This window comes from Rhinopithecus bieti, unplaced genomic scaffold, assembly GCF_001698545.2.
Source record: "Rhinopithecus bieti isolate Rb0 unplaced genomic scaffold, ASM169854v2 scaffold_74548, whole genome shotgun sequence".
Classification (NCBI taxonomy): Eukaryota; Metazoa; Chordata; class Mammalia; order Primates; family Cercopithecidae; genus Rhinopithecus; species Rhinopithecus bieti.
Window position 1 is genome coordinate 260,695 of NW_016828873.1, and position 15,010 is coordinate 275,704.

General features: G+C 42.5%; 1 protein-coding gene across 7 annotated transcripts in view; it reads right to left on the minus strand.

The window, feature by feature from the left end:
• The window catches only part of SLC6A13 (solute carrier family 6 member 13), a 63,155-nt gene that overhangs the window by 20,296 nt on the left and 27,849 nt on the right, over window positions 1–15,010 (minus strand). For all 7 annotated transcript variants that reach the window (XM_017864629.1, XM_017864625.1, XM_017864622.1 and 4 more), the window contains 2 exons: window positions 2,946–3,080; window positions 1,880–2,020 (listed from right to left, as the gene is read on the minus strand). In XM_017864629.1, coding sequence (XP_017720118.1) covers window positions 1,880–2,020; window positions 2,946–3,080 — 276 coding nt within the window. The remainder of the gene's footprint in view (window positions 1–1,879; window positions 2,021–2,945; window positions 3,081–15,010) is intronic.

Here is a 15,010-nt window from a genome sequence, read left to right on the forward strand (position 1 = left end):
CTGCAATCCCAGCACTTTGGGAGGCTTAGGCAGGGGGATCACAAGGTCAGGAGTTCAAGACCAGCTTGACCAAAATGGTGAAACCCCATCTCTACTAAAAATACAAAAAATTAGCCGGGCGTGGTGGTGGGCGCCGGTAGTCCCAGCTTCTCTGGATGCTGAAGCAGAGAATTGCTTAAACCTGGGAGGTGGAGGTTGCAGTGAGCTGAGATCGCACCACTGCAGTCCAGCCTGGGCGACAGAGCAAGACTCCATCTCAAACAAACAAAAAGATAAAAAAGAAAGAAAGAGTTAATCATGGCTAGCCCACTTCAAAGGGGTAGGGCCTCGTTGACTGGCACTGGAAGATACTTGGACGAGGAGAGAGGGATGTGCCAAGAATCCAAGCTGAAGAGTGTCCCCTGTGCTCTCCAGCCACGCTGTCCACTGGGGCAGCCATGAGCCACCTGTGGCTGTTTAAGTTAACATTCAATGCAAATGTTAAAGTTCTGTTCCTCCGGCCACTTGCCACATTTCAGATGTGCAATAACCACATATAGGAGTCACTCCAAACCTACGCTGGTTGACTGCGACTGCCCAGAAAAGGTAAATCAATAAATAACCACATGTAGCCAGTATTAATATCTACCATTTTGGATAGTGCAAAGAACATTTTCATCATTACAGACAGTTCTTTTGGACAGCATTGTCCCAGATATTTTTGTTGTTGTTGTTACTTTGTTTTTTTTTTTTTGAGACAGAGTCTCGCCCTGTCACCCAGGCTGGAGTGCAGTGGCACGATCTCGGCTCACTGCAACCTCTGCCTCCCGGGTTCACGCTATTCTCCTGCCTCAGCCTCCTGAGTAGCTGGGACTACAGGTGCCACCATGCCTGGCTAATTTTTTGTACTTTTAGTAGAGATGGGGTTTCACATGTCAGCCAGTATAGTCTCGATCTCCTGACCTCGTGATCCGCCCACCTTGGCCTCCCGAAGTGCTGGGATTACAGGCGTGAGCTACCGCGCCCAGCCTGTTGTCGTTACTTTCTACACATTAGAGTCAGTGGTTCTATTACCACGGGTGGCTCAGGTAGTCTTACAAGCACAGGAGAAATTACAGATATACAGCACATAGCAACATTTCAGTCAACAGTGGATCACCTATATGACAGTGTTCCCGTGTGATTATAAAATACTGCATCTTTACTGTACCTTTTCTAGGTTTCACTATGTTTAGATACGCAAATACCTACCACTGTGCTACACGCGCCTACAGTGTACAGTACAGTATTACAGCATGCAGCCCAGGTGTGTGATAGGCTGTGCCATGTAGGTATGTGTGTGTGCACTCTGTGATGTTCATACAGGACAAAATGCCAACAGTGCATTCCTCAGAGTGTACCCCTGTCATTCAGTGACACACGACTGTAATTGCTATTATAAATCACAGCGGACCCTTGAACAACATGGATCTGAACTGTGCGGGTCCACTTGTATGTGGATTTTCTCCCGCCTCTGCCACCCCTGACAAGCAAGTCCGGATGAACTGCACGTTTGAAAGACCTAGAATGTATCAGAAAGAAGACAGGAGAAACCAATAAATGAATAAGGCATGTATCCATATATCAAACTAACCACATTCCAAGTTGATTTAAGTAAATGGCTAAACAACATAAAAGCGGTCAGTTCTCACTGAAGATGTTAATTTTTTCTTTAAAAAGTTCCTGACATTTTGCCTGTGAGGCTGGTGAATTCTCGATCTTATTCTTGACATAAGCTCTCCATGATCTACTTGGGTGATTTCTGGTGCGTCCGTGTTAAGCTGGGATAGAGGGACAATCCCACTTCCGGTGAACATGGCAGAACGGGAGGAGGAAGTGGGCCCTCGGGAGATGACCATACCTGTGTTCCACTCATGGTGGCAGCCGCCCCAGGGCAGGTCGATGGTGAAGCTGCTGAAGAGGTAGAAAAGGGCCCAGGCCAATACAATGATGTAGTAGACGTTGAGGAGGATGACGATCATCTGGGAGGCGTAGCCAATGCCTGCGGGGAAACTGCAAAATTGGGCTAGGGAAGGCGGATGGTGGTGGCGTGCACCTGTCATCTCAGCTATGCGGGACGCTGAGATGAGAGGACTGTCTGAGGCCGGGAGTTCAATTTACCATTGAGGAAAACTGCTATTTTTGTAACTCCCTGTCAATCTATAATTATTTCAAAATAAAACTGTAAAGAAAATCCTATATATGGAGAAATAATGAAATTAAATACTGTAAATTTTAAATACTTGTGTCAAGATAGAATTTTTATTTTTTTAAGAGGTGGAGTTTCACTCTTATCGCCCAGGCTGGAGTGCAGTGATGCAGTCTTGGCTCACTGCAACCTCTGCCTCCCCGGTTCGAGAGATTCTCCTGCCTCAGCCTCCTGAGTAGCTAGGATTACAGGTGCCCACCACCACACCCAGCTAATTTTTTGTAATCTTTTTATTTTTGTATTTTAATTTCACCATGTTGGCCGGGCTGGTCTCAAACTCCTGACCTCAGGTGATCCACCCGCCTCGGCCTCCCAAAGTGCTGGGATTACAGGCCTGAGCCACCACGCCCAGCCAAGATAGAACTATTAATGAAATAATTTTTTCTCATTTAAAGTTCTCTTTTAAAATTTTTATAATTGAGCGAAATATGTCTTAAAATACAACAACATTTTTATGTATTTAAAACATATAGCTAAAGTAGCTTTGCACTCTACTTACTTAACCTAAAACCTTTGCCCCATCCTCGCTGCTGTTTCTCGCCCATTCTTTGATGGATCAGCTGACTAGCTTAGCATGCAGCCCACAAACCAAGGGTTTAGCATAGAGACTCGCAGTCTTATCTTAACCTCAGAACTGCTACTAATCACTCAAGTCATTCCAAATAAGGTTCATAACCACTAATGAAGATGCTTTGGAATCAGATACAGAGCTACTCACCCTCAAAGATGGGGCAGATCTTCCTCCAGGCTGTGATGCCTCCCTGGCTAGTGTACTGGCCTAGTGCTGTCTCCAGAAGGAAGACAGGAATGCCACAGGTAAAGAGGAAGACGAGGTAGGGGATGAAGAAGGCACCTGTGGTTAGAAAACAGGCTGTTCATTTCCTGGGTCTATTCTCCTCATGGTCTGCACTCACCTCCTCCCATGACCAACCCACACTGCCAGTCAGAATCTCGGAGTAGAGAACATGCAAAGCTGCAGGAGACAGCTGCCTAGATGTTTGGAACCACAGCAGAGATCAAGAGTCACCGTGTTACTACATGTTCTCTTGCCTTTTTTCACTGCAAAGTTTCAGTCTATACTGAACAATTACTGCCTAACACATAACTTGTGGCAATAACAAGGAGCGTATTAAAAAACGGATGTCTAGGAGCACTGGCACAGCCCACAGGCTATCATTCTTTTCAAAGAAATCATTGCTGTTAATGTCAGGTAGTCTTTTAGTAGGCTGAAATCAGAAGCCCTTTCAGTCATTGTTGTGGTTTGAATGTATCCTCTAAAGTGTGTGTGTTGGAAACTTAATTCCCTGTGCAACAGTGTTGGGACGTGGAGCCTAATAAGATGTAAGTCATGAGGGCTCTGCCCTCGTGAATGGATTAATGTTATTACTGTGAGAATGTGTTTGTTATAAAAGTAAGTTTGGGCCAGGCACGGTGGCTCACACCTGTAATCCCAGCACTTTGGGGGGCCGAGGTAGGAGGATCACTTGAGCCCAGGAGTTCAAGACCAGCCTGGGCAACATGGGAAAACTCTGTCTCTAAAAGAAATACAAAAAAATTATCTGGGCATGGCTGTGTGTGCCTGTAATCCCAGCTACTCGGGAGGCTGAGGTGGGAGGATTGATTAAACCTGGGAGTTCGAGACTGCAGCGAGCTGTGAGCGTGCCACTGTCCTCCCTCCAGCCTGGGTGACAGAGCAAGACCCTGTCAAAGAAAAAAAAAACAAAGGTTTATGTGGTCTCTGTCTTTTGCATGAATAGTCTCTTGCCTTTCTGCCTTCTGCCATGAGATGACACAAAAAAGAAGGCCCTCACCAGAGGTGGACTCCTGCCCTGGACTTCCCAACCTCCAAAACTATAAGAAATAAATATCTGTTCCTTATAAATGACCCATCTCAGGTGTTCTGTTGTAGCAACATAAAATGAACTAAGCTAGTAATCTGTCTCCTTCTGCTTCTATACGCATTGGCGGAGACAAGACTACTGATGCCAGATATACTGATATTTTCTCTACCATGGACCTGTTATCTGCTGGCAAAGTGGACAGGAGAGTTCATAGGACACAGAATACCAGAGAAGAAACAGCTGCACAGAGAGGAAAATCTGCTTATCGGCAGAGGGTCCCCTCAAGCTTTCAACTGAGTACTAGTCAGTGCATACATGTGAGAAAACTGAGGTGAGGGAAAGAACCATTCAAAATGATTAAAAGTAGTGGTGCTCACATGCTGCCAGGGTAAACTCAAGATTCACCAGGCATTAGGCAGAGTATGCAGAAAGGCATTTCCTCAGTAATGGGGAATATTTATCCCTAGACTGGGCACACTTTTAGTCCTACCTAACAAATCTTAAAAGCAAGACGTAAAAAGAGCAAGTAACTTCACTGGTCCCAGAACAGAGCTCAAGAATATTTATAGAAATACGAAATTGGCCAGGCGCGGTGGCTCACACCTGTAATCCCAGCACTTTGGGAGGCCAAGGCAGGCAGATTACGAGGTCAGGAGTTCAAGACCAGCCTGGCCAATACAGTGAAACCCTATCTCTACTAAAAATACAAAAATTAGCCTGGCATGGTGGCTAGTTGGGAGGCTGAGGCAGGATAATTGCTTGAACCTGGGAAGCAGAGGTTGTAGTGAGCCAAGATTGTGCCACCACACTCAAACCTGGGCAACAGAGTAAGACTCCATCTCAAAACAAAACAAAACAAACAAAAAAAAGTCGGGGTGCAGTGGCTTACGCTTGTAATCCCAGCACTCTGGGAGGCCAAGGCAGGTGGATCACGAGGTCAAGAGATCAAGACCATCCTGGCCAATATGGTGAAACCCCATCTCTAGTAAAAATACAAAAATTAGCTGGGCTTGGTGGCATGTGTCTGTGGTCCCAGCTACTTGGGAGACTGAGCCAGGAGAATTGCTTGAACCTGGGAGGTGGAGGTTGCAGTGAGATGAGATTGCTCCACTGTACTCCAGCCTGGCGAAAGAGCGAGACTCTGTCTCAAAAAAAAAAAAAAAAAAAAAAAAAAAAAAAAAAAACTAAATTATCCAGCAACCCATAAAGCAAAAATATTACTAGGTCTGGTATTCAATCAAAAATTACCAGGAGAGCAAAGAATCGGGAAAATGTTACTCACAGCAAGGAGATCGAACCTGACCCATAACTGACACAGATGTTAGAATCAGCAGATGAGAACCTTTAAAAATTATTATAACTGTATTGCAAGTGTTCCAAAAGTTAGGAGTATAAAAGATATTGAAAAAGACCCAAATAAAGCTTCTAGACATGAGCACTACAATGTGTGAGATTTAAAGAAATACATTGGATGGGATTAATGTTAGTAGGCAGAGAAGAAAAGATTAGTGAACTTGAACCATAGTAGAAACTACCCAAAATGAAACACAGAGAGAAAAAAGAAAATTTTTGCCGGGCATGGTAGCTCATGTCTGTAATCCATGCACTTTGGGAAGCCGAGGCAGGTGGATCACCTGAGGTCAGGAGTTCAAGACCAGCCTGGCCAACATGGTGAAACCCTGTCTCTACTAAAAGTACAAAAGTTAACTGGGTGTGGGGGTGCATGCCTGTAATTCCAGCTACTTGGGAGGCTGAGCCAGGGGAATCATTTGAACCCGGCACGTGGAGGTTGCAGCAGTGAGCCGAGATCATAACACTGCACTCCAGCCTGGGCGACAGAGTGAGACTCCATCTCAGAAAAAAAAAAAAAGAAAAGAAAAATTTTAAAAAGAACAGGTGTGCCTAAGTGGCGAGACAGCTTCAAACAGCTTAATGTAATGGGAATCAATGAAAGAAATAAAAGGTGAGAAAAAGCTTACAGAAATAATAACTGAAATTTTTACAAATTTTATGAAAACTATAAACCTATAGATCCAAAAAGTTCAACAGACACCAAGACAAAAAAAAACTTTAAAAAAACTAGTCCAAGGTGCATCATAATCACATCACTTAAACCAGAATATGGAGCTTTTAAGGGAAAACCTTAAAAGTCACCAGAGAAAAAGGACACGTATGTACAGACAAAGATAACATCAAATTTCTCATTTAAAACAATGCAAAAGAGAAGACAGTGATGAGGGAGCACATTTGTTAAAGTAATAAAGGAGGGGGGAGAAAAAAAAAGCTGTCAACCCGGAATTCTATACCCAGCAATAATACTGTTCAAAAATGAAAGTGAAATAACTGTTTCTTAAGACATGCAAAACCTGAAACGATCTATCATAAGCAGAACTGAACTATAAGAAATGTTGAAGAAACTCCTTCAGGGAAAGTGAAATGATATCACCAGATAGAAATATGAATCTATACAAAGTAATAAAGAACTTTAGAAACAGTAATTAAATAGAGAAACATATAGAATGTTTTTCTTATTATTCAAGTATTTTTTAAAAGATAATTGGTAAACAAAATAAAACAATGTAATACGGATTTTATAACATATAAAATGTATAACAAGAGCACAAAGATCAGGAGGAAAGAAATGAAATTGTAGCATTTTAAGGTTCTTATATATATAAAGTGGTACATTATCACTTGAAGATAAACTGTGATAAGTTAAAGATGTATACTACAAAGTTTAAAACATCACTAATGGCCGGGCGCGGTGGCTCACGCCTGTAATCCCAGCACTTTGGGAGGCCGAGGCGGGCGGATCACGAGGTCAGGAGATCGAGACCCTCCTGGCTAACCCGGTGAAACCCCGTCTCTACTAAAATACAAAAAACTAGCCGGGCGAGGTGGCGGCGCCTGTAGTCCCAGCTACTCGGGAGGCTGAGGCAGGAGAATGGCGTGAACCCGGGAGGCGGAGCTTGCAGTGAGCTGAGATCCGGCCACTGCACTCCAGCCTGGGCGGCAGAGCGAGACTCCCTCTCAAAAAAAAAAAAAAAATCACTAAAATAACACAACAAAGCTACAGCTAATAAGCCAACAAAAAGAAGAAAGCTAACAATGGAATAATAAAAAATATTCAATTATTCCAAAAGAAAGCAGGAGGAGAGGGAGGGGGACAAATAACTGATAAGACAAATAGAAAACAAATAATAAGATGATAGAGTTAAACCTAATTATATGGATAATTGTATTAAATGCAAATGGTCTAAGTATCCCAAATAAAAGACAGAGACTGTTAGACTGGCTTTTAAAAAACTGACAAGACTCAACTATATACTGCCTTAAAAAAATGCACTTCAAATAAAAAAGACATGAAGAGGTTAAAAGTAAAAGGATAGAAAGATATGCCATGCTAATACTACTCAAAATAAATCTGTGTAAAGTTTATCTTAATGTCACCCAAAGTAAATTTCAGAGCAAAGAATATGACCAAGGGTAAAGAAGGTCATTTCATAATGATTAAAGAGTCAATTACTCGAGGGTCAATTCATCAATCAGTATTTCAAGTGCATATTCACCTAATAACAGAGCTTCAAAATACATGAAGCAAAAACTGAGAGAACTACCAAGAGAAATATATAAACTAATTCCTGATAAATTTTAAAAATTTTAATAGCCCTCTCTCAATAATTTATAGAATAAGTATACAGAAAATCAGTGCAGACATAAAAGATTTAAAAATTATATCAACCAACTCAACTTAGTTGACATTTATTGAATATTCTATCCAGCAGTCCAACAGCAGAATATACATTAGTTTCAAGTGAACATGAAATATTCTACCAAGATAGGCCCGTATCCTAGACCAGAGAACAAATCTCAGTAAGTTTAAAAGGATCCAAGTAATACAAAATCGGTTCTCTGACTAAATTAGAAATCTATCAGAGAAAGACATCTGGAAAATTTCCACCTATTTGGAAATTAGGTAACACATTTCTAAACAGCAATGGCTCTGTTTAGAAGTAATCAAAAGAGATTACTATGGCTCTATTGAAGTAATCAAAAGAGAAATTAGAAAGTATCTTGAATGGAATGAAATGAAACCCAGTATCAAAATGTGTGGCATGCTGCTAAAGCAGTACTTAGGAGATTTACTAAATGATAAAAGAAGAAAAGTTTCAAATCAATTACCTCACCTTCCACCTTAAGAAATGAGAAATTATTGCTGAAATGAGGGTGTAGTGAAAGAAAGAAAGAAAGAAAAAAGAAAGAAAAAAGAAAGAAAGAAAGGAAGGAAGGAAGGAAGGAAGGAAGGAAGGAAGGAAGGAAGGAAGGAAGAAAGAAAGGAAGGATAAGAGCAAATGAAAGCCAAAGTAAGTCAAAGGAAATAAAAATCAAAGTGGAAATCAATAAAATGGAAAACAGGAAAATAGAGAAAATCCATGAACCAAAAGCTGGTTCTTTGAGATTATAAAATTGATAAAATTTTAGAAGATACAAATTATCAGCATGACAAATGAGAGGTATCATCAGTAAAGGTTCTATATATATATTAAAACAATAATAAGAAAATATATGAAGAACTTTATGCCAGTAAGTGCAACCTATTTACCTAAATAGGTAAAAATAAAAAATTTTCTCAAAAAACACAACTACCAAAGCCCACTCAAAAAGAAATAGTCTGAATAGCCCTATCACTACTAAGGAAAATTCGTTTTGGTTTAAACCCATCCCACAAAATTTCCAGGCTCAGATGACTTCAGTGGTGAATCCTCCAAATATTTAAGGAAGAAATAACAGCAATTCTACACAAACTCTTCCAAAAAATTGAAAAGATGGAATGCTTACCCAACCAATTTTATAAAGTGAGCATTACCCTGATAATAAAAGCAGACAAATACATTATAAGAAAAGAAAGTTAAAGATCAACATATTTCATGAACATAAATGCCAAAATTCTAAACAATTTTAGGAAATCAAACCTAACAGTATGTTACTAGGACGTTATATTATATAGCAATGTTTATCCCAGGGATACAAAGTGGGTTTAACATTTTTAAAAATCAACATAGTGCTGTAGCCTCCAGCTCTTAAAATAAATGGATAAATAAATAAATAATGTGACTCATCCTGTTAACAAATTACAAAAGAAAAGTTATATGATCATTTCATAGGTACTGTCAAGTATTTGACTGAATCCAACAATCATTCCTAATGAGAACTGCCAGCAATGATGAGGAGAAGAGAACTTCCTCAACTTGAGAGAGGGCATCTACAAAAAACCCTGCAGCTAACATCATACTTAATAGTGAAAGACTGCTAAGACTGAGAATAAAACAAGTGTCTCTTCTTACTACTTCTATTCAACATTGTACTGGAGATTCTAGCCAAAGCAATAAGGCAAGATAAGGAATTAAAGGTTATTCCAATTTAAAAGGAAAAAAATAACACTGCTTTATTCTCAGAAGACATGATATTCTACATAGAAAATCCTTTGGAATACACATACAAAAAAACCCTACTAGAACCAATCAGTGAGTTTAGCAAGTTTGCAGGATACAGGATGGGCATACATAAATCACTTGTATATGTATTAGGAACAAACAACCATAAATAAAATGTAGGAAATAATACCATTTACAATAGCATCAAAAATATGAAATACTTAGGAATAAATCTGACAAAAGTTGTGAAAGATATATGCACACTCACAACTACAAAACATTGCTGAGGGAAATTAATGAAGAGCTAAATAAATGGAGTCATACCATATTCAGGATCAGAAGACTTAATATCATTAAAATCTCAATTCTTGGCTGGGCGCGGTGGCTCAAGCCTGTAATCCCAGCACTTTGGGAGGCCGAGACGGGTGGATCACGAGGTCAGGAGATCGAGACCATCCTGGCTAACATGGTGAAACCCCGTCTCTACTAAAAATACAAAAAAATTAACCGGGTGTGGTGGCGGGCACCTGTAGTCCCTACTTGGGAGGCTGAGGCAGGAGAATGGCATGAACCTGGGAGGCAGAGCTTGCAGTGAGTGGGCCGAGATCGCACCACTGCACTCCAGCCTAGGAGACAGAGTGAGACTCTGTCTCAAAAAAAAAAACAAAAAAAAAAACACCTTTGAAAAAGAAGAACTGAAGTAAAATTTTGGGCTTAATTCCACCTGGTATTTATATTATCCTCAAGCACAGTAATGAAGACAGTGTGGTACTGGTGTCAAAATAAACAGATCAATGGAACAGAGTAGAATTCATCAACAGACCCACATACATATAAACAACTAATTTTCGATGAAGGTATAAAGGCCATTCACTGGAAATAGGACAGTCTTTTCTACAAATGGTGCTGGTATAAGTGAATACCTATACAAACTCCAAGAAATGAACTTCAACCCATCCCTTCACTGTCTACAAAAATTAACCCAAAATGAAACATAGACCTGAATGTAAAACCTAAAACTATAAATCTTCTAGAAGAAAATATGAGGCCTTGGGTTAGGCAAAGATCTCTTTATATGACATCAAAAGTATGGTTTGTAAATAACTAATTGATAAACCAGACCTCATCTTTATTTATATATTTATTTATTTATTTAAAATGCCTTCTCTTCAAAAGACACTGTTAGGAAAAGGAAAACAGTCCAGGTGCAGTGGCTCATGCCTGTAATCCCAGCACTTTGGGGGGCCAAGGCTGGAGGATCGCTTGAGCCCAGGAGTTTGAGATCAGCCTAGGCAACATAGTGAGACCTTGTCTCTACAAAAAAAAAAAAAAAAAGTTTTTAATTTTCTGGGTATGGTGAAACATGCCTATAGTTGCAGCTACTTCTTGGGAGGCTGTGGTGGGAAGATCATTTGAGCTCAGAAGGTCAAGGATGCAGTGAGCCATGAGTGCACCACTGAACTTCGGCCTGGGTGACAGAGTGAGATCCACCTCAAAAAAAGAAAAGGAAAATTACAAAACACAGAATGAAAAAAAAAGTATTTGTAAAATGCATTTCTGTTAAGGGACTTGTGTGTTAGAATATATGAAGACACCTCAATAACAAAGGATAAACTACTGATACGTGAAAACTACAAATGAATCTCAAAATAATTATGCTGCATCATAATTATCAACATACTGTATGATTCCATTTATATAATATTCCAAGAAAAGCAAACTAGTTTAGTTTGCATTTAGCATAATTATTGATTGCACTGGGATACGATGGCAGGAGTGAAGTTGGGAGGAAGGAATTAGAAAGAGACAGGAGAAACTGTTTTGGAGGTGATGGACATGTTTATTATCTCAATTGCGGCAGTAGTTTCATGGGTATATACATATGTCAAAATTTATCAGATTGTACGCTTTAAATATGTGTGGTTTATTGTAAGTTAATGAGGAACCCAGTTCTCCAGGTCTTCACCTTCTACTTCTCAAGGTTGTAATCTACACATCCATAATTCAGGCACTAAGGGAGATTTGATGATGAGGACAAAGAAAGAAAGGTAGCAAACAATTCAGCCTAAAAAGTCCATAAATCAATCCAAGGTTTGCTGAGCAGGAGGGAAAACAGGAAAGAGAGAACCCAGCAGCTGACAGGAACAGTCACTGTGGAGAGCCCAGTCCAGAAAGCAACAGCGATGGGCCCAGCCCAAGCCCCTCCTCATATTCACGTTGCCTGCTCTTTCTCTACAAACCAAGCCAATATTTAACTGCACTGGGCCCCGTGGTCAGCTGCTCCCACTTTCTCTGCTTCTTGGAGCACCTTGGCAGCCTGCCAAGAGGGACAAAGTCCATATACCTGCAAGGAGGAGCTACAGGCCCTAGAAGTGTGAGAGGGGTCGGGGTGGGAGGAGGCCAAGGGGGGCCAGGTACAGACTGAGGAGTCCTGAAGGGCATTCCGCCTCTTCCCCTCCGCAGGCACCACCGTCAAAAGATGAAGTTAGTCCTGGGGATGGCGGGCGAAGTTCACAGTTCCCTGCACCCCGTATCAGGCGTACTGGTCTCAAAAATTCTAAAACGTGCTGGCATTGTCTCCGTGAGATGGGAGAGGCCACATCCCCATCCCAGAAAGGAATCACTCTCTTGGCCCCGCTTCTCAAAAGGAGCACGCTCTGTGGTGTCACCAGCCAATTCCTTAAGGCACAAACTGACGATCGTCCACTTGAGCAACAGAAGAGTGAGGAGCTTCCATGAGGTGTTATGTGCTGTCCTCGGCCTGAGCCTGCCCAACAGCGGGCCCTGAGTCATTAACTGCACTTGATAACACACTGTCACACACTGCTAAATAACCATTACTTTTATAGGGACACATGAAAAACGCTCCTTATTTCTCTTTATTCTCCACTATCTAGAAACAGCATAGGGCTAATGGTTTTCCTTGCTGCCAAGGGAATCCTCTTTGTGTGGGCATCCCCGTGCACCTTCTTTACAGGCTGGAGCTGCGGGGTCTTTCCCCTCCAGGCCCTTCCGAGAGGTCCTGCTGTCCTGGCCTCACATGGTGACTCCAGTCCCAAGTTAATTCTGGGTGTTGAGCAGCTCGGCCTGCCAGCAGCCAGGGTCCAGGCAGCTGGAGAGGTCTCAGCTGAAGGCCGGTGTTCTGAAGCACCCAGGACCTGGGTGTTGGAAGACTGAGGTTCTGAAGAGGAGTTGGAGGGGACAGGGAGGAAGTCCTCACAAAAGGTGGTCTCCGGCTGGTGTCCTGAGACTATTAGAAAAATTAAAGGTTCTTGGCATGGGTAACTTCTGCCCCTAGTGAAATTTCAGCAACCTGGACTTAGAAATTAAGTGAAAATGTTGGCAGATGGTTTTTTCATCTGGGCTGAGATAGGCAGGAAGGTGATTTAAATTCCCTGCTGGCTACTGACAGTCCTATTACCAGAACCCTCTCCCGCTAGCTTCTTCCCACATCACGCCTCCTGTGTTATCCAGCATCTCCTCATCCCATGACTGGAACTTTGGCTGGGAAGGCCCTAGTAGAAAATCATATTTGCTTTTCCTCCTGGCAGCTGAGGGTGGAGGGCTGGAGGAATAGTTCAAATGTACAGCTTCTTCAGCCACCTCATCAGCTCAGGGCCCCATCGCTAAGGGTGCCTGGTCACTGGCATACTGTGGCTGCTATGCAGGACTCACATGGCCTCCTTTCGTCCAGAAGGGAAATACACAAGGAAGGGTGGATTTTACCTGCTCCCACATTTTGCCCCAATAACCCACATTTACTATCTTCAATTATTTCCTCCCCATCTCCCCCATTATCTTGAATCCATTTCAATCAGTCCTTGCCCCCAGCCCTCCACTGTAACCGCTCTTACCAAGGTCATCAATGACTTCCCAGCTGCTAAAACCAACAATCAATTTCCTTTCCTCATTTTTTAAACCTACCTGCAGCCTTTGCTGCAGTTAATCTCTCCCTCCTCCCTGACAGAATTTCTTCACTTGGCTTTCCAAAACACTTCATTCTCTTGGTTTTCATCCTGCTTTACCAGTTTCTCATTTTCTGTCTCCTCTGCTGGTTTCTCATCTTCTCCCAGACCCACTAAAGGTCCTTACTTTCTTTTCTTATACCATCAAAATGCTAATGGTCCCCAAACACACACCTCCAGCCAGATCTCTCTCACAAACTCCAAACTCACATTTTATTGCCCAGTTGCCATCTCCACTTGCACATCCGATAGATACCTCAACTCAACTTTCCCAAAATTCACCCCCTTACTTTCCCTTCAAAACCTGCTCCTTTGGGGCGAGACACAGTGGCTCATGCCTGTAATCCCAGCACTTTGGGAGGCCGAGGTAGGCAGATCACTTGAGGCCAGGAGTTTGAGACCCGCCTGGCCAACATGGTGAAACCCCATCTCTATTTAAAAAAAAAAAACAAACAAAACCCACAACAATAGCTTGCTCCCTTCATGGCCTTCCACATCTCAGTGAATGGCAGCTCCTTCCTTCCAGTCACTCAGGTGAAAACTCTTGGATTGCTTAGATGGGTGCTAGCAGTGGAGGGGATGTGAAGCGGTCAGGTCCTGCACATCTCATGGGTGGGGGGATCTAGTCCCAGGCATTCTGGATGCTGAGTTATTCACTCTGCCAGCAACCAGGGTCCAGGGAGCTGGAGAGGTCCTGAACCTCCCAGGACCTGCGTGTTTGGGTACAGTCAACAGTTACGAGAGGTGGAGAGAATTAAGGATGACTCCAAGATTTTTGCCTTATAACTGGTCAGCTTCTGCTCTCACTCCCCTATACTCAGTTCTCAACATAACAGCTAGAGATTAGTTTAAAATGTAAGATGACTGGCCAGGCACAGTGGCTCATGCCTGTAATCCCAGCACTTTGGGAGGCCAAGGTGGGTGGATCACCTGAAGTCAGGAGTTTGAAACCAGCCTGGCCAACATGGAAAACCTCATCTCTACTAAAATATAAAATTGGCCGGGCATGGTGGTGCACACCTGTAGTCCCAGCTACTGGGGAGGCTGAGGCAGGAGAATCACTTGAACCCAGGAGGTGGGCTGAGGTGCTGAGATCACACCGCTGCACTCCAGCCTGGGTGACAGAGTGAGACTTCATCTCGGGGGAAAAAAAATGTAAGATTACTGCTGCTCAAAACCCTGCCCTGCATCTGAATGTCACTAGAGCAAAAGCTGAAGTCTGAGAGTGGCCAACCTAGCATACCTCATCTGCCTGCCTCCCTGTCCCAGCCCATTTTCTTCCCTGACCTTACCTTCTATTCACGTGCCCAGCTCCAGGCTCAAGTCCTCAAATAAGCCAGCCAGGCTCTTGCTTTGGTTCAACCTTTGTTTCCTCTGCCTGGAGCAAAGCACTTTCACCCCACCCCATAATATCCACAAGGCCAGTTCTCTCACTCCTGGCAAGACTTTGCTCAAATGCTCTCAATGACCACCGTTTTAAAAATTGCCACCACCCACACTCACACTCCTGATGCCCTTTACCCAGCTCTCCTTGTTCTTTTC